This window comes from Malus domestica, chromosome 14, assembly GCF_042453785.1.
Source record: "Malus domestica chromosome 14, GDT2T_hap1".
Taxonomy (NCBI): Eukaryota; Viridiplantae; Streptophyta; class Magnoliopsida; order Rosales; family Rosaceae; genus Malus; species Malus domestica.
The window spans coordinates 19,782,886-19,800,953 of NC_091674.1; the positions used below are offsets into that span (position 1 = coordinate 19,782,886).

The 18,068-nt window shown below is 36.9% G+C and overlaps 1 protein-coding gene and 1 long non-coding RNA gene across 4 annotated transcripts; one reads left to right on the forward strand and one right to left on the reverse strand.

Annotated features, from left to right (window-relative positions):
* Positions 1 to 2,142: 2,142 nt before the first annotated feature.
* On the reverse strand, positions 2,143 to 4,964 carry LOC114821227 (uncharacterized). 3 transcript variants are annotated; one of them, XR_011575210.1, is made up of 5 exons: positions 4,602 to 4,964; positions 4,266 to 4,378; positions 3,824 to 3,927; positions 3,196 to 3,299; positions 2,143 to 2,630 (listed from the first exon to the last, which is right to left on the reverse strand). It is a non-coding gene; the product is annotated as an uncharacterized lncRNA (long non-coding RNA). The 3 variants fall into 3 exon arrangements; XR_003768674.2 differs by having other exon boundaries at positions 2,143 to 3,299; XR_003768675.2 differs by having other exon boundaries at positions 2,143 to 3,299; positions 4,266 to 4,384.
* A 7,138-nt stretch (positions 4,965 to 12,102) lies between these two features.
* LOC114820914 (uncharacterized) lies at positions 12,103 to 17,844 on the forward strand. Its single transcript, XM_029092247.1, has 7 exons — positions 12,103 to 12,261; positions 13,479 to 13,493; positions 13,665 to 13,697; positions 13,780 to 13,969; positions 15,945 to 16,166; positions 16,446 to 16,588; positions 17,410 to 17,844. The coding sequence occupies exons 1-7, from the start codon at positions 12,103 to 12,105 to the stop codon at positions 17,842 to 17,844; spliced, it is 1,197 nt and encodes a 398-aa protein (XP_028948080.1).
* Positions 17,845 to 18,068: the final 224 nt, after the last annotated feature.

The following is an 18,068-nucleotide window of genomic DNA, read 5'->3' on the forward strand; positions in this document are numbered from 1 at the left end:
CACTAGTGAGAACAAACCAGTGTCTTGTCATGTTCCAACCTTCATGGGATGAGCTGGCCTGGATTGTCGGTTTGGTAATCCACTCAATTATTTGTTTATCTATTTTTTTTTTCAATTTTATTTCTATGATCGTATGTTGTGGACCTGGTCGGTTTGACAATTGCTATTTGTAAAATGTTTTAAGCTGAGTATTCAGAGCCCCCCACCCAACCTCCCAGAAAATGAAGAACAACTATGAACATTTAAATGTGCCTACAATCAGACCTATCTGGAGGCCGAAGCTGTGGACTTTTAGGGCTTCTCAATTATTTAGCACTTGAATGATTTGGAGAGATAACAACAATATTCCAAGATTCTGGACCTTAATCCATTCTCCTGTTTTAGCGTTTACACATTAAAGAGCTCAAATTGCTACTTGTTCTAATCACAATAAACCCCTCAAATTAGGGTAATTAAGTTGACTAATATAAAAGACCATTAGTGTGGCCTACTTCACCGCTGTAATCTTGAAAAAGACCAAGTCATTTTCTTTGAGAGCATCAACAAGAAGCCTGCTGGATTCAACCTTCAACCATATTGTAGACCAAAGTCAAATTAAGCTAACTTGGATTCAACCCTCTACCATACAGAGACCAAGTCAAAAGCTAAATTGGGTTTAGAAGTGTTTAAGCTAGAGTTGGGACGTGGCCCAAGTTTTTGGGACCTTCATCCTCTCAAAGAATCTCTTAATCTCGTACAACCATTCAAGAAAGTCTTCTATATGCAAGTGTTTGGACCCAAAATATTGGGTTTGGGCCGAGTATAGTTGTGGGCTTGACACAAAGCAGAGAACTTCAGCCCATGTCATGTTTCTGAAACTTTTTAGTTTAGTCCAAGATAGGATGGTCGAATCCTAATAGGTGAAGGACTCTTCGGGAGTCAGGTTGGAATGGTTTGGCTAAGTTCTAATGTGAGTGAAACTGTTTCAAGGATCAAGATGAACATTGATAGGATTCGTAATATTCCAAGAATCAAGGTTCATGGTTGATCAAGATCATGAGTGAATCGAATACAAAAAATGGAATAGATTTAGAGTCCTAGATCTAGTTGGAGTGGCCAAGTCCTGAGAATGGTGTGATATTGGATCAAGGAATGCTGAAAAGGTATAATCCAGGTGGGACTCTACTTCGGCATGAAGTGATTAGCACGAAAAATCACTTCTATAAATAAAAGAGGTTCTGCAACATTCAACGAACCTTCAACTCAACACACAAAACTACCCTACGCAAATTCTCGCTCTATACAAAACCCTCTCAAACCTTTGAGAAAACACTAACTTCTCTAACTTCGTCAACACACTTTCAGTTTGGATTAACAGCACTATGTTGACAGCCGGCGACATCTTTAGTTTGGATTAACAACACTAGAGCTGTAAAGTCAGGTGACGGAGAAGCACCTTCAGTTTGTAATAACAACACTGCTTCAAGTTTAGCTGACTATCTATCCAAGTCTCTTTCGACAAGGAGTCCTTGAATCCTTGTTGAAAGAGGTCATCTCGTTAGCATTCTTGGCGAAATGAGGTGTTCCTAGTTACTCAGTGTTCAACACATTGAAAGCCAAACCTTATTTGAACTTCATAGTGACTAGCAGTCTTGTCTTCAGGCTCTATAACTCAGAGGCGGAGACATATTCCTTCCTTGGCCGTGATCACTTATATATAGAAGTTAACAGTGCGTTCAACACCATCACATCACTAGTACAAAAAAGACTTTGCGCGACGTAGGACCGTCGTCGCGCAAAGTCAAAAATACGTCGCCCAAAAAATAGCCAAACGTACCTTCGTCGCGCAAGAATCGTCCCGCGAAGGCAGTGAAGGAAGGGTTTGCGCGACGCAATGCCTACCTACGTCGCGCAAAGTAGTTTTGCGCGACGTAGGTCCTGCGTCGCGCAAAGATACGTCGCGCAAAGTAGCTTTGCGCGACGTAGGACCTGCGTCGCGCAAAGCTACTTTGCACGACGCAGTGCCTACCTACGTCGCGCAAAGCTACTTTGCGCGACGTAGGTAGGCACTGCGTCGCGCAAACCTTTTTTTTTTTTTTTTCATTTATATTTTTTTATTTAATTTTTAATAAATATTATAATTAAATTCTAAACAATAATTAATAAACCAAGAAAAAGTAATTAATTATAGAATATATGAAAATGTACGTTTGTCTGAACAAAAAAAATAAAAAACTGCAAGTCTTCTAAGTTTAATACATCATGCTACTCGGTATCGTTTGGGCGAAATGGCTGGGAAGTCGAAGGTGGAGCAACATTAGGTGCTAGCATCGTCGGGATTTGGAGGCCGGACATCGGTAAGGCCTGAACAATCATATTCATCCTCTTGTCCTGGGCCCTAATATGGTCACCCTGGGCCGCAACCTGACCTCTTAGGGTTATCACTTCCTCCAAGGAATTGACCTCTCATGTGGACAATTTGGAAGAAGAAGCACCCGTTTCACGAACCCCCGCCTTCCCCGTACACCGAACAACCTTACCATGACGACGACCGAACTTCTGATCCTGGACCTCAGTCACGATCTGAACATCTGCATCCTTGGGTACAATGACGTCCTCAATCGGGGTCTCTGGGGGAAGCTGCGATGTTGCTTCTTGGAGAATAGCAATTAAACCGTGGCAGTATGTGTATTTTGTGAGCAAAAATGATAGATTTTTTCACTGATTTGTTCCACCTCATGAAAGGTTTAGAATAAACTTTACATGGGATATGTGGGTTATAATGCAACTGCTCAAAAGTATAGTATTTAAATGGTTGGGTCCTGCACTGCTTAAGTCTTTTCAAGTAAAATTCTCATCTAAGGTAATACCGTAATAGCTCGAGGCAATGGGTTAAGCAGTCAGGCATATCATATATAAGTATGTGCATCAAATGTTTTCTAGTTTCAATCCCCTGTGAAAAGTTAACACTTCCTACAAATCTGGAAAAGCCATATGCAAGGCTCATTCTTCAGAACAAGAATACAGGTTTTTCACAACTATCTAAAAGAACAAGATTTTGAAGAATACATCTAACATGCATGAATACTATATGTAAGTCAATGCCAATTAAATAAGCAAAAGGAAAATTTCTGTTATGCAGAATAAAAATTAACAACATAAAATAAGATATAATAAGGAAATCTTTTACGAGAATAAAATGTTACAAGTTCTTACGTTCTGCAATAAACTAGCCAAAGAACAAAGTGCGATATTATGTCCTTGTTGACGACCTCAGATGCCTGAGGATGCCTCATATTTGTCTTCCATAGTTCTATTGCCTGTAAAATGCCAAAATGTTAATTTTCTAAAAGGGTGCAATAACGGAAATGAAAAGAATTTCAACCTGGAACTACGGTTTTACCAAACTAACAATTATATGAATCAAACTAACAATTATATATACTTCCCAATATACCATTTCGAATAGCAAACTCCCCAGAGCAATCATTTTCATAGACTAAAAAGCCAAAACCCATTTCGAATACCAAACTCCCCAGAGCAATCAAACTAACAATTATATGTACAATCGTGGTACACAACAGGTTTGACACCAGGATCTTTCAAAATCACTATAGCAGGTGTAGATTTTACCTCAAACCTGTTGGAAAGCATATAAGTTCCTATGAAATCAAAGATGCATAATTTTCGGTACCCAATTTATAGTAATAGTTCAAGTTTAAACTCACAATAGTAGTGTTTGTGTTATTTTAGACTCAAGTCACATAATATTTTGAAAATCTGGAGAACCTGGAGAACAGTACTCTTTCAAGAATTAAACCAAAAGGACAATTCCTCTTCTTACCATAGCACGAATGCAAAAGAAGCATGACTCCAATAATTTTTAGCAGTTTGGCGTATGAATGGAGCAGCACGCACCCCTGTTTTTGAGAAGAAAATGACTTTTACCTGTGAACCAGAAGAACAAAACCATTATCCAAGCGACAGGTCGAAAGTATTAACAATAGATAGCAGCATGTTGCGAAGGCATCTATTTATACGTTGATCAATTAAAATGCATTAGCAAAATATTGAATCTGCAAGTTCCTTGTGAAGACTAACTTTTGCTAGAAACTTTTGCCCTTGAAAATTGAAGTATGCATTCATATCATTTTCAGGTATGTTAAAAGGTGACAGAAAATAAAGAGCAGAAAAGCGAAAAAAGGAAAGGTGAATTAATAACACGCGTAAATCAGCTAAGCAAAAATAAAATCATATGAGAAACCAGATTGGAATCATTGGATAACCTTATACTGGATCAACCTTGAGTTATCTTTTGAACAAATGCGTGACTGAATGCGTGACTGAATACGAGGCAAACCAAGTACGGTTGTTGCAAACCAATGCGTGATTGAATCAACTGAAACTAAACAAAAAGGTACTGTTATCTAAAATGAAAGAGTGCATTACAAAGCTTAGATAGGTTGGCAGTTGACCAAACCCAGTGAAGCTTAAGAACTAAAACCCAGATTTGCATCAGACCAACTAAATTCAGTAAATTAATTAAATCAATTCATCCTTAATTTTGCATCAGACCAACTAAATTCAGTAAGCAGACCAACATTTGCATCAGAAACCCTTACCTTGATTTTGGGAGTTGATTCCCGTCGGTTTCGATCGTGTGGCTGCCCGTCGTTTAGAACGAGAGGGAAGAGATAGGTATACGGGAAAGAGAGAGGGAAGACAGGTCTGGGTTCAAGATTTGGGGATCAAGGTTGCGAAGAGGAGAGATAGAGGAGATGAGGACTATGGGAAGGGGAGATACGGGAAAGATAGAGGAGATGAAGTCAACAGGGTTCCCAAACGGGAAAGATGGAGCCAGAGGGAAAGATAGAGGAGATGAGGACTATGGGAAGAGGATATGCGTCTACTGGAAGAGAGATGAATACGGTAAAGATGGAAGGGTTCAAGGTTTTCAACTGGAAAGAAAGAGGTGAACGGGTTCAAGGTTCCCAAAATTAGAAAATTGAAAAAAAAAGCGCCTAACTTTCACTATTTACCTCCAAAATTTTCAACTGGCGCGACGTGGGAATACAATTTGACGTCGCGGAAAGTGGTTTTGCGCGACGATTACATTAAAGCGTCGCGCAAAGTAATTTGTTTTTTTTTTAAAATTATTAAAAAATTTATCACACACGCCAAGTCCATCACTCTTCAGCATCCAACCGTCAAACTTGTTTGTATATGCTTCGAGATCGCATACGCCAAAAATGGCAAAAAACAAATATGCAGATATCAAGTAACGGGACAAAAAATTTTGACGGTTATAAAGGAAAAATCACGATTTAACAGTAGTTTTAACTCCGATTTTAATGATTTTTTTACAGCTACACTCCTGGATCCTATATGAATACAATGAACTAATTCGATCATCAATTTAAAGTATTAATAGAAGTGGATACCACAAAATCTTATGTTATACTTAATAAAAGTATAAATAAACTCTAAGTGTTAGTGAATCTATCGTTTTGATGGGAAACGCATTGTACGAAACTAATTTGAACGATCCAACCGTCAAACTTGTTTGTATATGCTTCGAGATCGCATACGCCAAAAATGGCAAAAACAAGCATGCAGAGATCAAGTAACGGGACAACAAATTTCGACGGTTATAAAGAAAAAATCACGATTTAACGGTAGTTTTAACTCAGAGTTTGATGATTTTTTACAGCTACACTCCTGGATCCTATATGAATACAATGAACTAATTCGATCGTCAATTTAAAGTATTAACACAAGTGGATACCACAAAATCTTATATTATACTTAATGAAAGTATAAATAAACTTTAAGTTTGATTGCGCGACGCACATTCCTAATGTCACATAAAGTCTCTTTGCACGACGCACATACGTCACGCAAAGATGTGCCTACGTCACGCAAACAATTCTTTTGGTATTTCCTTCAGTTTGATCATCAACTCCAAACATTCTAGCCTCCCAAACAGATCAAATGAAAAGAAAAAAAAGTTGGTGACTTTGCGCGACGCATGCCCACCTACGTCGTGCAAAACAACTTTGCGCGACGTAGGTGGGCATGCGTCGCGCAAAGGTGGGAAAAAGCGGTAAATTCTTAGGGTTTGGCGCCAAAATTTTGCGCGACGAAGGACTACGTCGCGCAAAGCCGTTTTGCGCGACGTTATTTTATGTGTCGCACAAGTTTTCGTCGCGCAAACATGTTTTTGTACTAGTGCATTCATTCTACTCACCGACCAAGCTCGGTCAATGAATTGGCACACCCGCATTCACTAAAGGACACAATTAGCTCATTAGCTATTTGGCATGCACGCTATGTAGGCTAATTAGTTTTTAAGGTCAACAATAAGTCACTATTGGAATAGGGTCATGTCGAAAAAGTGCTCATCAATGTTGTTACTTTTGTTACTATTATTTTGGTTGTTTCATTGAACTCGTTCAGGCTCTGCAAATTCCTCCTTCGAATTTCCTTCACTACCCTCTTGAACATGCCTAGGCTTGGGTGCTCCATGTGCCACGGACTGGCTAGTCATCATAATGACGATATGGATGTAAACCATCAACTAGGTTGTCAACGTTTAGGCAAGTTGAGAAACCTGAGCAACAAGAGCATTGAAATCTGATTGGGTAACATGTTCAACCCTACGGCCATCGTCGGCAGGGTTCTAATCACAACCACCACTATTGGCTATTGAGAATATTGCTCTTATACCACTTGAAACGTTGTGACAGAAGATTATTCAACGATAATCTTAAATAAGAAAACTAGAACCTTCCAGAAAGTATGACAAAACCTCAAAAGCTTATTGAAGGATAATTGATAAGATAACAAACATAATGCCTAAAGGAGTCCAACCAGAAAGTATTTATAGTCAAACCCTAGGAGTCCAAAAGGAAGGAAAACTAATGAAAATGGCTTGAAAACTTTGAGTTTTAACGATAAGGACGAAATAAAAGGTAAAGTGAATAGTACCATGATTGACTTTTTAGTGTAAAAATATGGTTTTTCGTTAAAATGAACAGTACTATGAGCTTTTCGTTAAAGTTCCCGTCCAAAAGTTAACCAAATAACAAAATATCGAAACATCCTTAAAACTTAAAACCGTAATAAAAACACTATAAACAATGGATTTCAGCTGAAAATTCTCATACATCGTGAAAACTTGGTGAGTTTGATACACATCGCCATTCTCTTTGAAATAACGAGTAATCGACCCAAATCAATCATTGGAGCCTAAATCTATAAAGCTTTATTTTTGTTGTCCGATTTGCACTTTTTAATTTGATTTTCAATTCATTCTGCCATTTGATCTACGTAAAAAAATAGAATTAAGATGATGAAGGCTAATATTTAGGTTTTAAGTCTTTGATGTTAGTTCAAGTGATGATGACAAGTGAGTTAAACAAAAATAAACCAAGTCAAAATTCGATTCCGTTTTAATGTAACATAAAAAAAAATAAAAAAATAAAGTTGTTAGGGTTGAGGGTTCCACCTGAAGATGGAACTTCATATTAAAAGTTAAACTATATATATATATATGAAGAATTTTTTGGATGAAATAAATTATTGGACACTCGTATCTTCTTCAACTCCATATGAATTTGAGGCCGCTGCTTTTTTGGAGCATTTTTGTTGGCCCATTTCTCGGCGAGGGCAGCAACCATCATTTGGTGCCCATCCAAGATCCCTTGATAAAGTCGGTCTTGGGGGACCAGAAAAATGTTGTGAACTCCCCAAATCCAAAAAAAGTTGGTGATAATTAAGTAATGAGAGGACGATTTTCGTGTGGTAGTAATTGAGATCCCATTCAAATTTCGGAGAATTCGTTCATATTCTAGCGGCTGAGCAGTCTCAAGCTCCACCCCGTTACGCTCTCTGAAAAAACTAGGACGACAATCCAAAGAAAATGGTGTGATATAAGTTCCTCATGTTGAGGGTGAGACGGAAAATTAAGGGATCGTGTCTTTCAATTCTTCGACACGTTGTAGGGCATGCATGCTCTCGCTCATCGAAACAAATTTGACTCAATTACGGGAGAGTTGTTACTTGCATGCAAAGTTAAGAAGAATTAGTATATGAGTTAATAATAATAAATTTGTAAACAGAAACGAGATGTGTTACTAGTAGAGCACATATGCACATTGTCTTGCTCCTTCCCCAACAATGTGGTTAATAAGCACATTGTTTTGTGAGAATCTAAGATTGTATTTAAAGAGCACCTTAATATTCCTCTGTACAAAGAAAACAAATTTAAAATTTGGATTTTTAGTTGATATACACTAATTTTTTTTATTTGGATTTCTAAACGAAAAAACCTAGAAGTTCATAGGGAAAAACAATAATTAGAATTTGGTGCTTACCACTCTCATAATTTCAGAATTTCACAGTAAACTTAAATCTTCTACGTATTTCTTACCATGTTGCATCTACTCTTCTTCATTTATTCTTTCTCTAGATGTATGTCTCTTCTATGACGAACATAAATAAAAGAATAATTCTATTCATAATAAATTATACCGTATAATGTGACAAGTGATTATCATGAACACATTAATTAGTGTTTTTTTTTTTCCAACTGCCATATCAATTAGTGTTTTATTGAAATTTTCTCGTTGAATATTGAAGTTTTCCCATTGGATACATCATATATCACATCATATGGCATAAAAATATAAGTGACACACCCCGTCCCGAAGGAGGGCATGCTGGCCGTCACTTGAGAGTGACGTAACCATTTACACAGTTCGGAAGCTTTAAAGATATAATTACTAAGATGTAACACCCAAGGGTGAATCCTACTTTTGTGAATTCTCAAGATGTCCAAGACCGCAACCTAGGCTCTGATACCAACTGACACACCCCGAATAATGCGCGTGCCTCAAAGGGCATTTTTGTAAAATCCTTTATTAAACTTTCAAAACTCTTAAAATCATGGACGGGCTGTCACAATAAGGCTATTTACCTAAAGGTCATTTAAAAATCTTTAATTAGCCATATATCAATGATCATTTTTTTTTTGTAGACATAATCAGTGAAATATGTATACTAATGCATAGGTCAATGAAGCATGCTGCATAGGTTTAAGTTAGTTAGAAAATAACTATTTTACTCTTTTCTCTTCACTCTATTCTTTTCCTTATCTCTTCACCTCTCTTGTCCTTATTTAATCTCTTCTAACATGGCTTTTTCTCCATTCTCTCTTCACTCTCTCCCATTCTTCTCTCCTCCCTTCTCTCTGCCGTTCTCTATAATAATATGTCCTCCATCATATTATTATCACTTCTTCTGCAACCTAAATCTTCATAGAATTAATTAAGCAAATTAGCAACATCACTAAGGGCTGCTATTTTCTCGGTTTTATCTGCAAATCTTGGAGCCATGTGGGAACTCTTGCTTTTGAGAGTTCCAATGTCGTTGCTTATGACTCAATGAACCTTCATGTAACTAGTTTTAAACTGCTTCGACAATCTCCAAACGAGATGTCATCCTAAGTGGAATGTCATACAATCAAATTTGAAAGTAGGAAGAAGTTTAAACCAATATGCCAATCCTATGTGGATTGACATATAAATTTTCTACTGCCAAATTTGACATATGAGAAAATGTGTTGTCAAATAATTTTTAACTATTTTATTATGTGGATCCCCTTAATGCACCGATTATAGATCTTGAATTTTTTTTAAATGATTTCTCTTTAAAAATGCGTCTTACAAATATCATTTAGAGGTATTTGTCAATTTGCCTCCCGAACTTGTAAGGATTAACCAATTTCCCCCTAAAATGTAATTTTAGCCAATATTCCCCTTCAACTCTCATAATTAGTCGATTTCCATCTCGTTGTAAAATTTTCATGGGTAAAAGACTATTTACTACCCTCATGTTTTGTGGTTTTCAACATTTAGTACATTAAGTTTTTTTCGTCTCAGATTCATAGCTATAGTGTAAATTTTGGGACAGTCTCATACATCCGTTAGTCAAACTGTTAAATTTACTGTTAATTGTGATGTGGCGCCATGACTGGGCGCCACGTGTCATCCACGTTTTTTTTTCTTCTTTTCTTCTCTCTTCTGCAATTTTTTTTTCTTCCTCCTTCTCCTTCTTCCTTCCTCCTTCCTCCTCCTTCTTCTTCTTCTTCCTCTGCATTTGGGGAAGTTTTTTTTTTTTCTTTTTTCCTTTTTCTTCTTTCTTCTTCTTCCTCCTTCTTCTTCTTTCTTCTTCTTTCTTCTTCTTCTTCTTCTTCTTCTTCCTCCGACTGCAACCTTTTTTTTTTCCTTCCTCCTTCTTCTCCTTCTTTCTTCCTCCTTCTTCCTTCCCCTTCTTCCTTCTTCTTCCTTCTCCTTCTTCTTCCTCAAATCTGGGGAAGATGAAGGTTTTTTTTTTTTCTCTTTTGAGGAAGATGAAGAAGAAGGAAGAAGGAAGAAGGAAGAAGGAGAAGAAGGGGAAGGAAGAAGGAGAAGAAGAAGGAGGAAGAAGAAGAAGGAAGAAAAAAAAAAGTTGCAGTCGAAGGAAGAAGAAGAAAAAAAATAAATAAAAAAAATAAAAACCTTCATCTTCCCTAGATTCGGAGGAAGAAGGAAGAAGGAGAAGAAGGAGGAAGCAAAAAAAAAAAAAAAAAAACCTTCATCTTCCCCAGATTCGGAGGAAGAAGAAAAAGAATAAGAAGAAGGAAGGGGAAGGAAGAAGGAAGGAAGAAGGAGAAAGAAGAAAAAAAAAATAAAAAAAATAAAAAAAACGTTGATGACACGTGGCGCCCAATCATGGCGCCACGTCACAATTAACGGCAGATTTAATAGTTTGACTAATGGATGTATGAGACTGTCCCAAAATTTACACTTTAGGTATGAATCTGAGATGAAAAAAACTTGATGTATTAAATGTTGAAAACCACAAAACATGAGGGTAGTAAACAATCTTTTACCCAATTTTGATAATTTCCATCCATTATTCCTATTCATATGTCACGCGTTATCACGTGACCACAATAGAAAATTATTTTCTCCCTACCTTCTCCTTCCTTTTCTCCACCCACGTGCGATCTACAACATATTTCTCCACAGCAGTAGCTTGACCTAATTCAACACCCAGGTGTTATCCGTCATTTGAGTTTAAGAAATGTATGTCGAAATTGAAAGAAAAAGATTGGATTTTTGTGAAGAAAATCACAAAAGTGAGAAATTTGACAACCTCTAAAAGGCCCAAATGAAGGATGGAAGAGCTAAAGAGATAGAAGGGATTAAAAAAGACGTCTTGACGAATGTTAGAAGGTCCCAGATATCGATTCGGCTCGACTCATCTCCGCAACCAGGTACAAACTCCTCCCTGAATGGGGCTATGGTTGCGTCGCCACCGTCATAGTCGTCAACCAAACATCCCCCACCCCATCAACACAGACAACTCTGACAACAAGCTCGTTCTTCTCTCTACTCCGCCTCCTGCGGCAACTAGAACTTCAACATACCGACCTATCCACGCCTTTGACTAAATAACATGAAACTGAATTATAGGTTTGGAAATTAGATGAGAAACATAGGGTAATATTGGGTTTGAAAGGTCAAACAAAGAAGAAACATACAAAAATGCTGGTTTGAGAGTGAGAAGAAAAGGAAGAAGAATGTATGGAGAAATTCACATTATTGCCCTTTAAAAGGTTATCATGTGAATAGCTTGTGGAATGTAGGGATAAAAGTGTCCAACCACTCTTTCTTTTTAGCCTCCTTCTCTCTTCCCTCTTTCTATCTGTGTTATTGTACCTCTTCTCGGCTCACTCTCCAAGCTTTCACACATTTATTCTATGTTAGCCATTTTCTTTCTGTCTTTGTAATCTTAAAAATGTAGGAATAACATTATTCAAATGCTTACGAAAAAAAAATTACACCTTTAATGAAAGCAAGACTGCAAGACATTACCCTAAAAGAAACCCATTTAGGAATGTACCAATAATTTCCGGTTAAGTATTCAAACGAAGAATTGCAGACTTCAAGCATTAAAATTCTTACATGTTCAGGCAATTATGACTCAGATAAACCGAACAGCAAGCACTTGACTCTTTGATCTTCAAATGAGCAAAAGCAAACACACAAAATGGGCAGAATCAACATTAACCCATGAATGCAGACTTCAAGAATTGCAGACTTCAAGCATTGCAGAATTGACAGCGAGGAGGCCGATGATGAGGTCCGGGCTGCCGGTTATGCCGATGCAGAGGGTGGTGCTGTTGAGGCGCTCGAGGGTGAGCTAGCGCTTGCAAACGAGGGAGCAGGCATCATGGTTGGGCTTGGATTCAAGCCTTCAGAAGACCTCAACGATCAGCTCGCAAGGAGACACATGTTGATCCTATCATGGCCTTGCATTGCACCGTAGAGGTATACTTACACAGACACATAGAGAGAGAAAGAGGAGGCTAGCAAAAATAAAGAGTGTGGTTGGACATTTTTATCCTTATACTTATCTGAGTTTAACATAAGTTTGTTTTTTGGGTTAATTTTGCTAATAATCTTCATCATAAGGGTTTAAATCCTATGTTTTTTTTACCACATGGGCAATTCTCCGAATACCTTATCACTACGGGGACTATTAATCCGATTTGGCCTAAAATTTTTGAAAATTAACGGCATGGTGGAAATTGACTAATTATGAGAGTTTATGGGAGAAATCGGCCACAAAAATTAAAGTTGAGAGGGAAATTGGCCAATCATTTATAACAAAAAAAGATATGGACCAGAGGAACAAAAAATCTGACATTACCACAACAGTAATCAAATTAACATTTGATATTTCCATTAAAAATGCTCGTAACAGATATAATATTTAAGCAAACATAACTAGTGTAGAATTACTCCATGTAAAATTAAAAAATAAATAAAAATAAAATGGTTATCAAATAGTTTTCACCGTTCAAACTTTGTAGTCTCCTCTCACTACTTTGTAGTCTCCGCTCTGATTACCTTCGTTGACGTCAAGCGTGTCACCGTTCAAACTTTAAACCCATTTTTTTATTCTCAAAGAAAAATATGTTCATCTTTGATGCACGCTCAACCATTGCTCGATGAGAAGCCGCATAGCTTGTGCAACCATTGCTTCAACCAAGCTTATGCAAGACAATCATAGAGAACCTCCATATTCTTCTTCTTCTGGGTAAGCAATCTGAGTCTTTCTTCATATGCCCTTCACACATGTTTTCGTTTATGGGTTTTCTTTTTCTTTCTGAATAAGAAAGCTTAATGATTTCATTTCTTGGTTTTTAATGGAAGAATAGGGTCTGGTTATAGTGTAAAGAAGTAGGTTTTGTAAGATTATGAGTACAAAATATGTGATAGAACCGGTCATAGTGTTTGATATTGATATGGAAAAGTCTTGATTAAAGCTATTTGGTTGTCCTCAATGTTTTAGGATAACAGAATTGTGTGAAGTTCAATTGGTTTGGGAAAAGAACTTATTGTTGGAACTCTATAAGGTTTCATAATTCTTTATGGCTTCATCATCAGGATCGAATAATGCAGGTATGTAAAAAATTTGTTCTTGAGTGTATTTAATAAAAGGCTTATATAATTTGTGATTCAATTGGATGAATTCAAGTTCCTCGGATAAGAAGTTGCAAACTTGTTCTTACAGGTTTGTCTCAGATTATGGAGAAGAATTTTGTTCTGTTGGTTGGGATTTTATTGTTGTAGATTGTAGTTCATTGCTCTGGTGCTGATTTGAAGGTAAATAATGAGAACTTATATTTTTGGAGTGAATTTAGTTGTTCTGTGGTCTATATTTATTTGTTAGAGGTTTTGAATGTAGGTAGAATCCGGTGTGACAACTGATTTGGACCGCAAAAGTTTGTTAGCATCGGATAATTCAAATGGTTCCATTGATAACATTGTTGGGTCTAATTCAGTTTTGAATGCTAACAATGTTCAAAAGGTGAAGAAAGACGGAGATCAGGTGGTTGGATCAAATGAGGGTATTAGGGATAAGAAGAGCAATTCAAGTAAGGAAATAGGTGTGAAAGAATCTGATAATGTGGCAAAGAGTGGTGAAGGGTTGATAGGAGCATATTTATGCAACTTAGTTAGCTTGTTTCTTGGCATTTACTTAGTTTAATTCTAGTTATTTTAGTACTTTAAGCTATTTTCGTGTGTTTGTAGGTTCAAATAACAAAGTTGGCAACAAAGTGCTATTTGGAGCATTTTGGAGCATTTTTGGTCCAAGATTGGATAGTGCAAGCATGGAGACATGAGGATGGACATTTTTGAAGATTAGAAGGCTAGAAATCAGCATGTGTGTGTGCAAGTGTGTTGACCTACAACTACAAACATCAATCCACTACACCCATTACATCCACTCATTACCAAACACTCACTCATTTCACCCAACACATCCCCTCATTACAACCACCCAACACATTCACCTACCACTACATCCACTCATTTCACCCAACACATCTACTCATTACAATCACCCAACACATTCACCTACCACTACATCCACTTATTTTACCTAACACATCCATTCACCTACCACTACATCCAGTCATTTCACCCAACACATCCACTCATTTCAACCACCCAACACATTCACCTACCACTACATCCACTTATTACCACCACCCACTACATCCTCTCCCTTGCCTATAAATATATCCATCCAAAGACACATTGAGGGGGGACAGTTTAGGGAGAAGGGAGGAAGACACATTCTGCCGCAAGGCAGAGTCTTTTCTTCTTAACCAATCTACACAATTCTCCACTCTTTGCCGCATTCAATACAACCTTCATCCAAACACATCCATTCCTCCATACAAACAAACCTTCAAACACATACCAACACCTTGTGCTGTAGCAAATGAAGGGAAGGAAAATGCTTGGACATGCTTGCTGTCTAACTTGGATCGTTGGAGCGTTTAGGTGTTTTCTTTCTTTTGTTTCCAATGTTTAAATTCATTTTCTTTTGGTTTGTTGTGAATATGAGTGGCTAAACCCCTATTGGCTAGGGGTGATTTCAAAGCCATGATTATGTGTGCAATATAATTTGATAAATTCTAGTTATGAACTCTTGAATCGTGAATGCAGTTGGCTTAACTATTTGATTGATAACTTATTTGTATTTGTTAATTAAGGGTCGACACTTAATTAGCATGCATAAATCCGTTGCTAGAATATAAGGAAGTTTAACATAATCGTTACAAACTTATATTCACATGTAGTGAAGGTCGCTTATAAACGATCGCGTTAAGTTCAATTCCTAGCATGAGTGACATGATGTCATAGTTGCAAGTGCTTTGTCAATGCTTATGATTTTCATTAAACATAATGATCTTTTATTGTATCTCTATTATGATGTCATGTAGGGAACTTTAAAAGAATGTTTTTGGTTGTCGAATGATGTCATCCAATCCAATAAAACAAGGAAAATCTGAGAGTTAACTAGTGATGTCACGGTTAATTTGGAGCATTGTCGTTCATAATTCAATGAAGTAGTAACTGGAAATCGAGTTATTTGCATACATGTCATGTGTGGAGAAAAAGCCTCTAGCTATCCCATCCATCATCTTATTTCTCAAATTTGTTTTACAATCTGTCTAGTTTTTCATACTTGTTTGTTTGTTTCAACTTCGTCCAAAACTCAATCCCCCTTTACTTTAGTGTGTCTAATTAGTTAGAATCTGTTTTAATTTGTGTTTTTAAATGTTTTGATTCAAGTAAAAGTCAATTTTCGTCCAAACATTCCTAGTGTCTAGTTTAAGTTTATTTAGTTGTTCTAAGCTGGTTTGAGTATTTTAAGTTTGCTTTGAGTCTTGTGAGTCTTGTTAAGTATTTTTAAGTTTAGTTTTATGTTTTTGAGTCAGTTTAGAGGTTATTAGCAAGCCCTCATAATCCCTGGTCCAGAACGATCCCTACTTATACTTATACTACAGTTGTCAAAAGAGGGTTAAATTTGTGTGTTAAGATAATTTTCGCATCAAGTGTCGAGCAAAGGATCTAAATTAGAGGGCAAGGACAAGAAACAAAAGCAGAGTGATGGGTTGGAATCAAAGGAAGTGCCTAAGGAGGTGGATAATGGTGCAAATACGGTCTTTGTGAACCTCATAGGGAAGGAGGGGACGTGGAGTGAGGAATGTGATACATCTAATATATGTACTGATGAGGGCAACCAGTTGGTTGCGTGTTTGAAAGTTCTCGGAAATGGTATGTTTTACATTTTGTATTCATGGTAGTTCTGTGCATATTTCTTGTTTATACTATCCATCCTTGGTGTTTTCCTTATTTCTTGGACTAATGGATTGTTCTCATTCAACTAAATTATCAGTCTGGTTAAGAATTTTGTCATGCAATAAATATTCAGATATGTTCTTTATGTGTTTTCAGATCATTATTCATTTAGCATACTGAAATATAGTTTTTTAATTGTATTTTTTATAGTTAAGTTTGTATTGTTTTGCATTGATCATACTTGACTTATTGTAGGTTATCATTTTTCAAATTCTCACCATCTTTCACTTTTAATTAAGAACATGGCCAAAGGCCCTCTCTTGGTTACCATTGTAACTCCTGATTTTGTGCAACTGGACGAAACAAAAATTCAACTTGAAGAGAAAGAAAACAGAAAAGTAAGTGTAAAGAACACTAAAGAGTTGGTCGATCACAAAATATGTTTATTTATTTATTTTTTATTTTTTATGATTTCTTAATTGAAGCTAGTATATTTTCACTATGATGCAAATTCTTCATATCGTCCTGTTTTACTTTAGACTATGATGTCTAATACTTGTATAAATAAATTGTGCGATTGCTTTTGCAAAATAGTTGAAAAGGGATCCCTAGGGCTATAGAGAATCAATTTCTTAATTCTTTTAACAAAAATGCAGCCTAATGTTAATATTCATCATCACATCACACCTGGTTGATAATGCTTCCCTGCTTGAAAGACTTCATAGAAGATTCAATTTGTCCTTGTATTCTAATTGGCAAATGAGAATTTTTTTTTTTCCGCAAGGAAACTTGGTTCCTTTGATACATAGAGTGTCATAAGTTCTTAAACTTTCCAGATGCATACAGCTACTATGAATTGGCTAAATCTTTACACCTATACCCCACGTGGGTAGTATGTCTATCCAAAAAGTACCTTGTAGTAACGAAATCCCATGCAATATCAGTATTGCAGATTCACCGAGTAAGCAATACTTTAATAAGAATCCCACTACACAATAGATTGGTTGATTCAAAAGTCTGTTTCTTATATTGATAGCAAATGTCCTTGCCAAGTTGGCTTGAACACATGATTGGCATTATGTAACTCATTTTGTTTTTGCATTGAAAAAATCTAGGCGGTTTTCTATGGATGTTATAAGCGTAATGCTTGTCACCATGCTAAAAGTGGATTTTGATCTATATAATTTGGGTTCTGCCGGTTTTGGTTTCTGTTGGAAAGGGAGGGGCTGGCAGTTCAATTGTCCTAAAAGCTAGAAATGGTCGATGCAACCTTGATTTGAAGGACCTAATCACAAACAGTTCCAGGAAGAAGCCTGAGAATTCTTCAAACTTCGCCTACACAAACTTCCCAAAACAAAAACCTACGATTGCAATTCTGTTCTTTGCTTCAGCAATGATATTAGCATCGGCTTGGATGTGCATCAGCTTTAGAAATAGGCGGGTCTCTGGCAGTGGGTTGAAATATCAAAAGCTAGATAAGGACCTACCAATTTCCAATGGAAAAAACCGGGTGTTGCATGTTAACGATGTATGGGATAATAACTGGGACGATAATTGGGATGATGAGGAGGCACCTCACACACCCTTGATGCCGATTACTCCTAGTCTTTCTGGCAAGGGCCTCGCCTCACGACGGTTGAACAAGGAAGCGTGAAAAAATTAGTCAGTTAGGTTGACAAAGAGATTATAGATACATGTTCCTATTTTTGTTGATTTGTTTGTCATTGACAGACAATTATTTGATTTTTCATTTCCCAAGCAGGTGTAAAAATAGGAAAAAGGTTTTCCCCACTTATTTATAGGAGGTTATGTGCTGACTTGTACACCAAAAGCTTTTTGGGTGTCTTTGGTGAAGTTTTTCTTTGGGCATTTTGGCAT

Coding starts and splice junctions, on each gene's coding strand:
- LOC114820914 (XM_029092247.1), top strand. CDS start 12,103: ATGCAGACTTCAAGAATTGCAGACTTCAAGCATTGCAGAATTGACAGC. Junction 13,698..13,779: donor GCTCTGGTGCTGATTTGAAG/GTAAATAATGAG, acceptor TTTTGAATGTAG/GTAGAATCCGGTGTGACAAC. Junction 16,589..17,409: donor AAGAGAAAGAAAACAGAAAA/GTAAGTGTAAAG, acceptor TCTGTTGGAAAG/GGAGGGGCTGGCAGTTCAAT.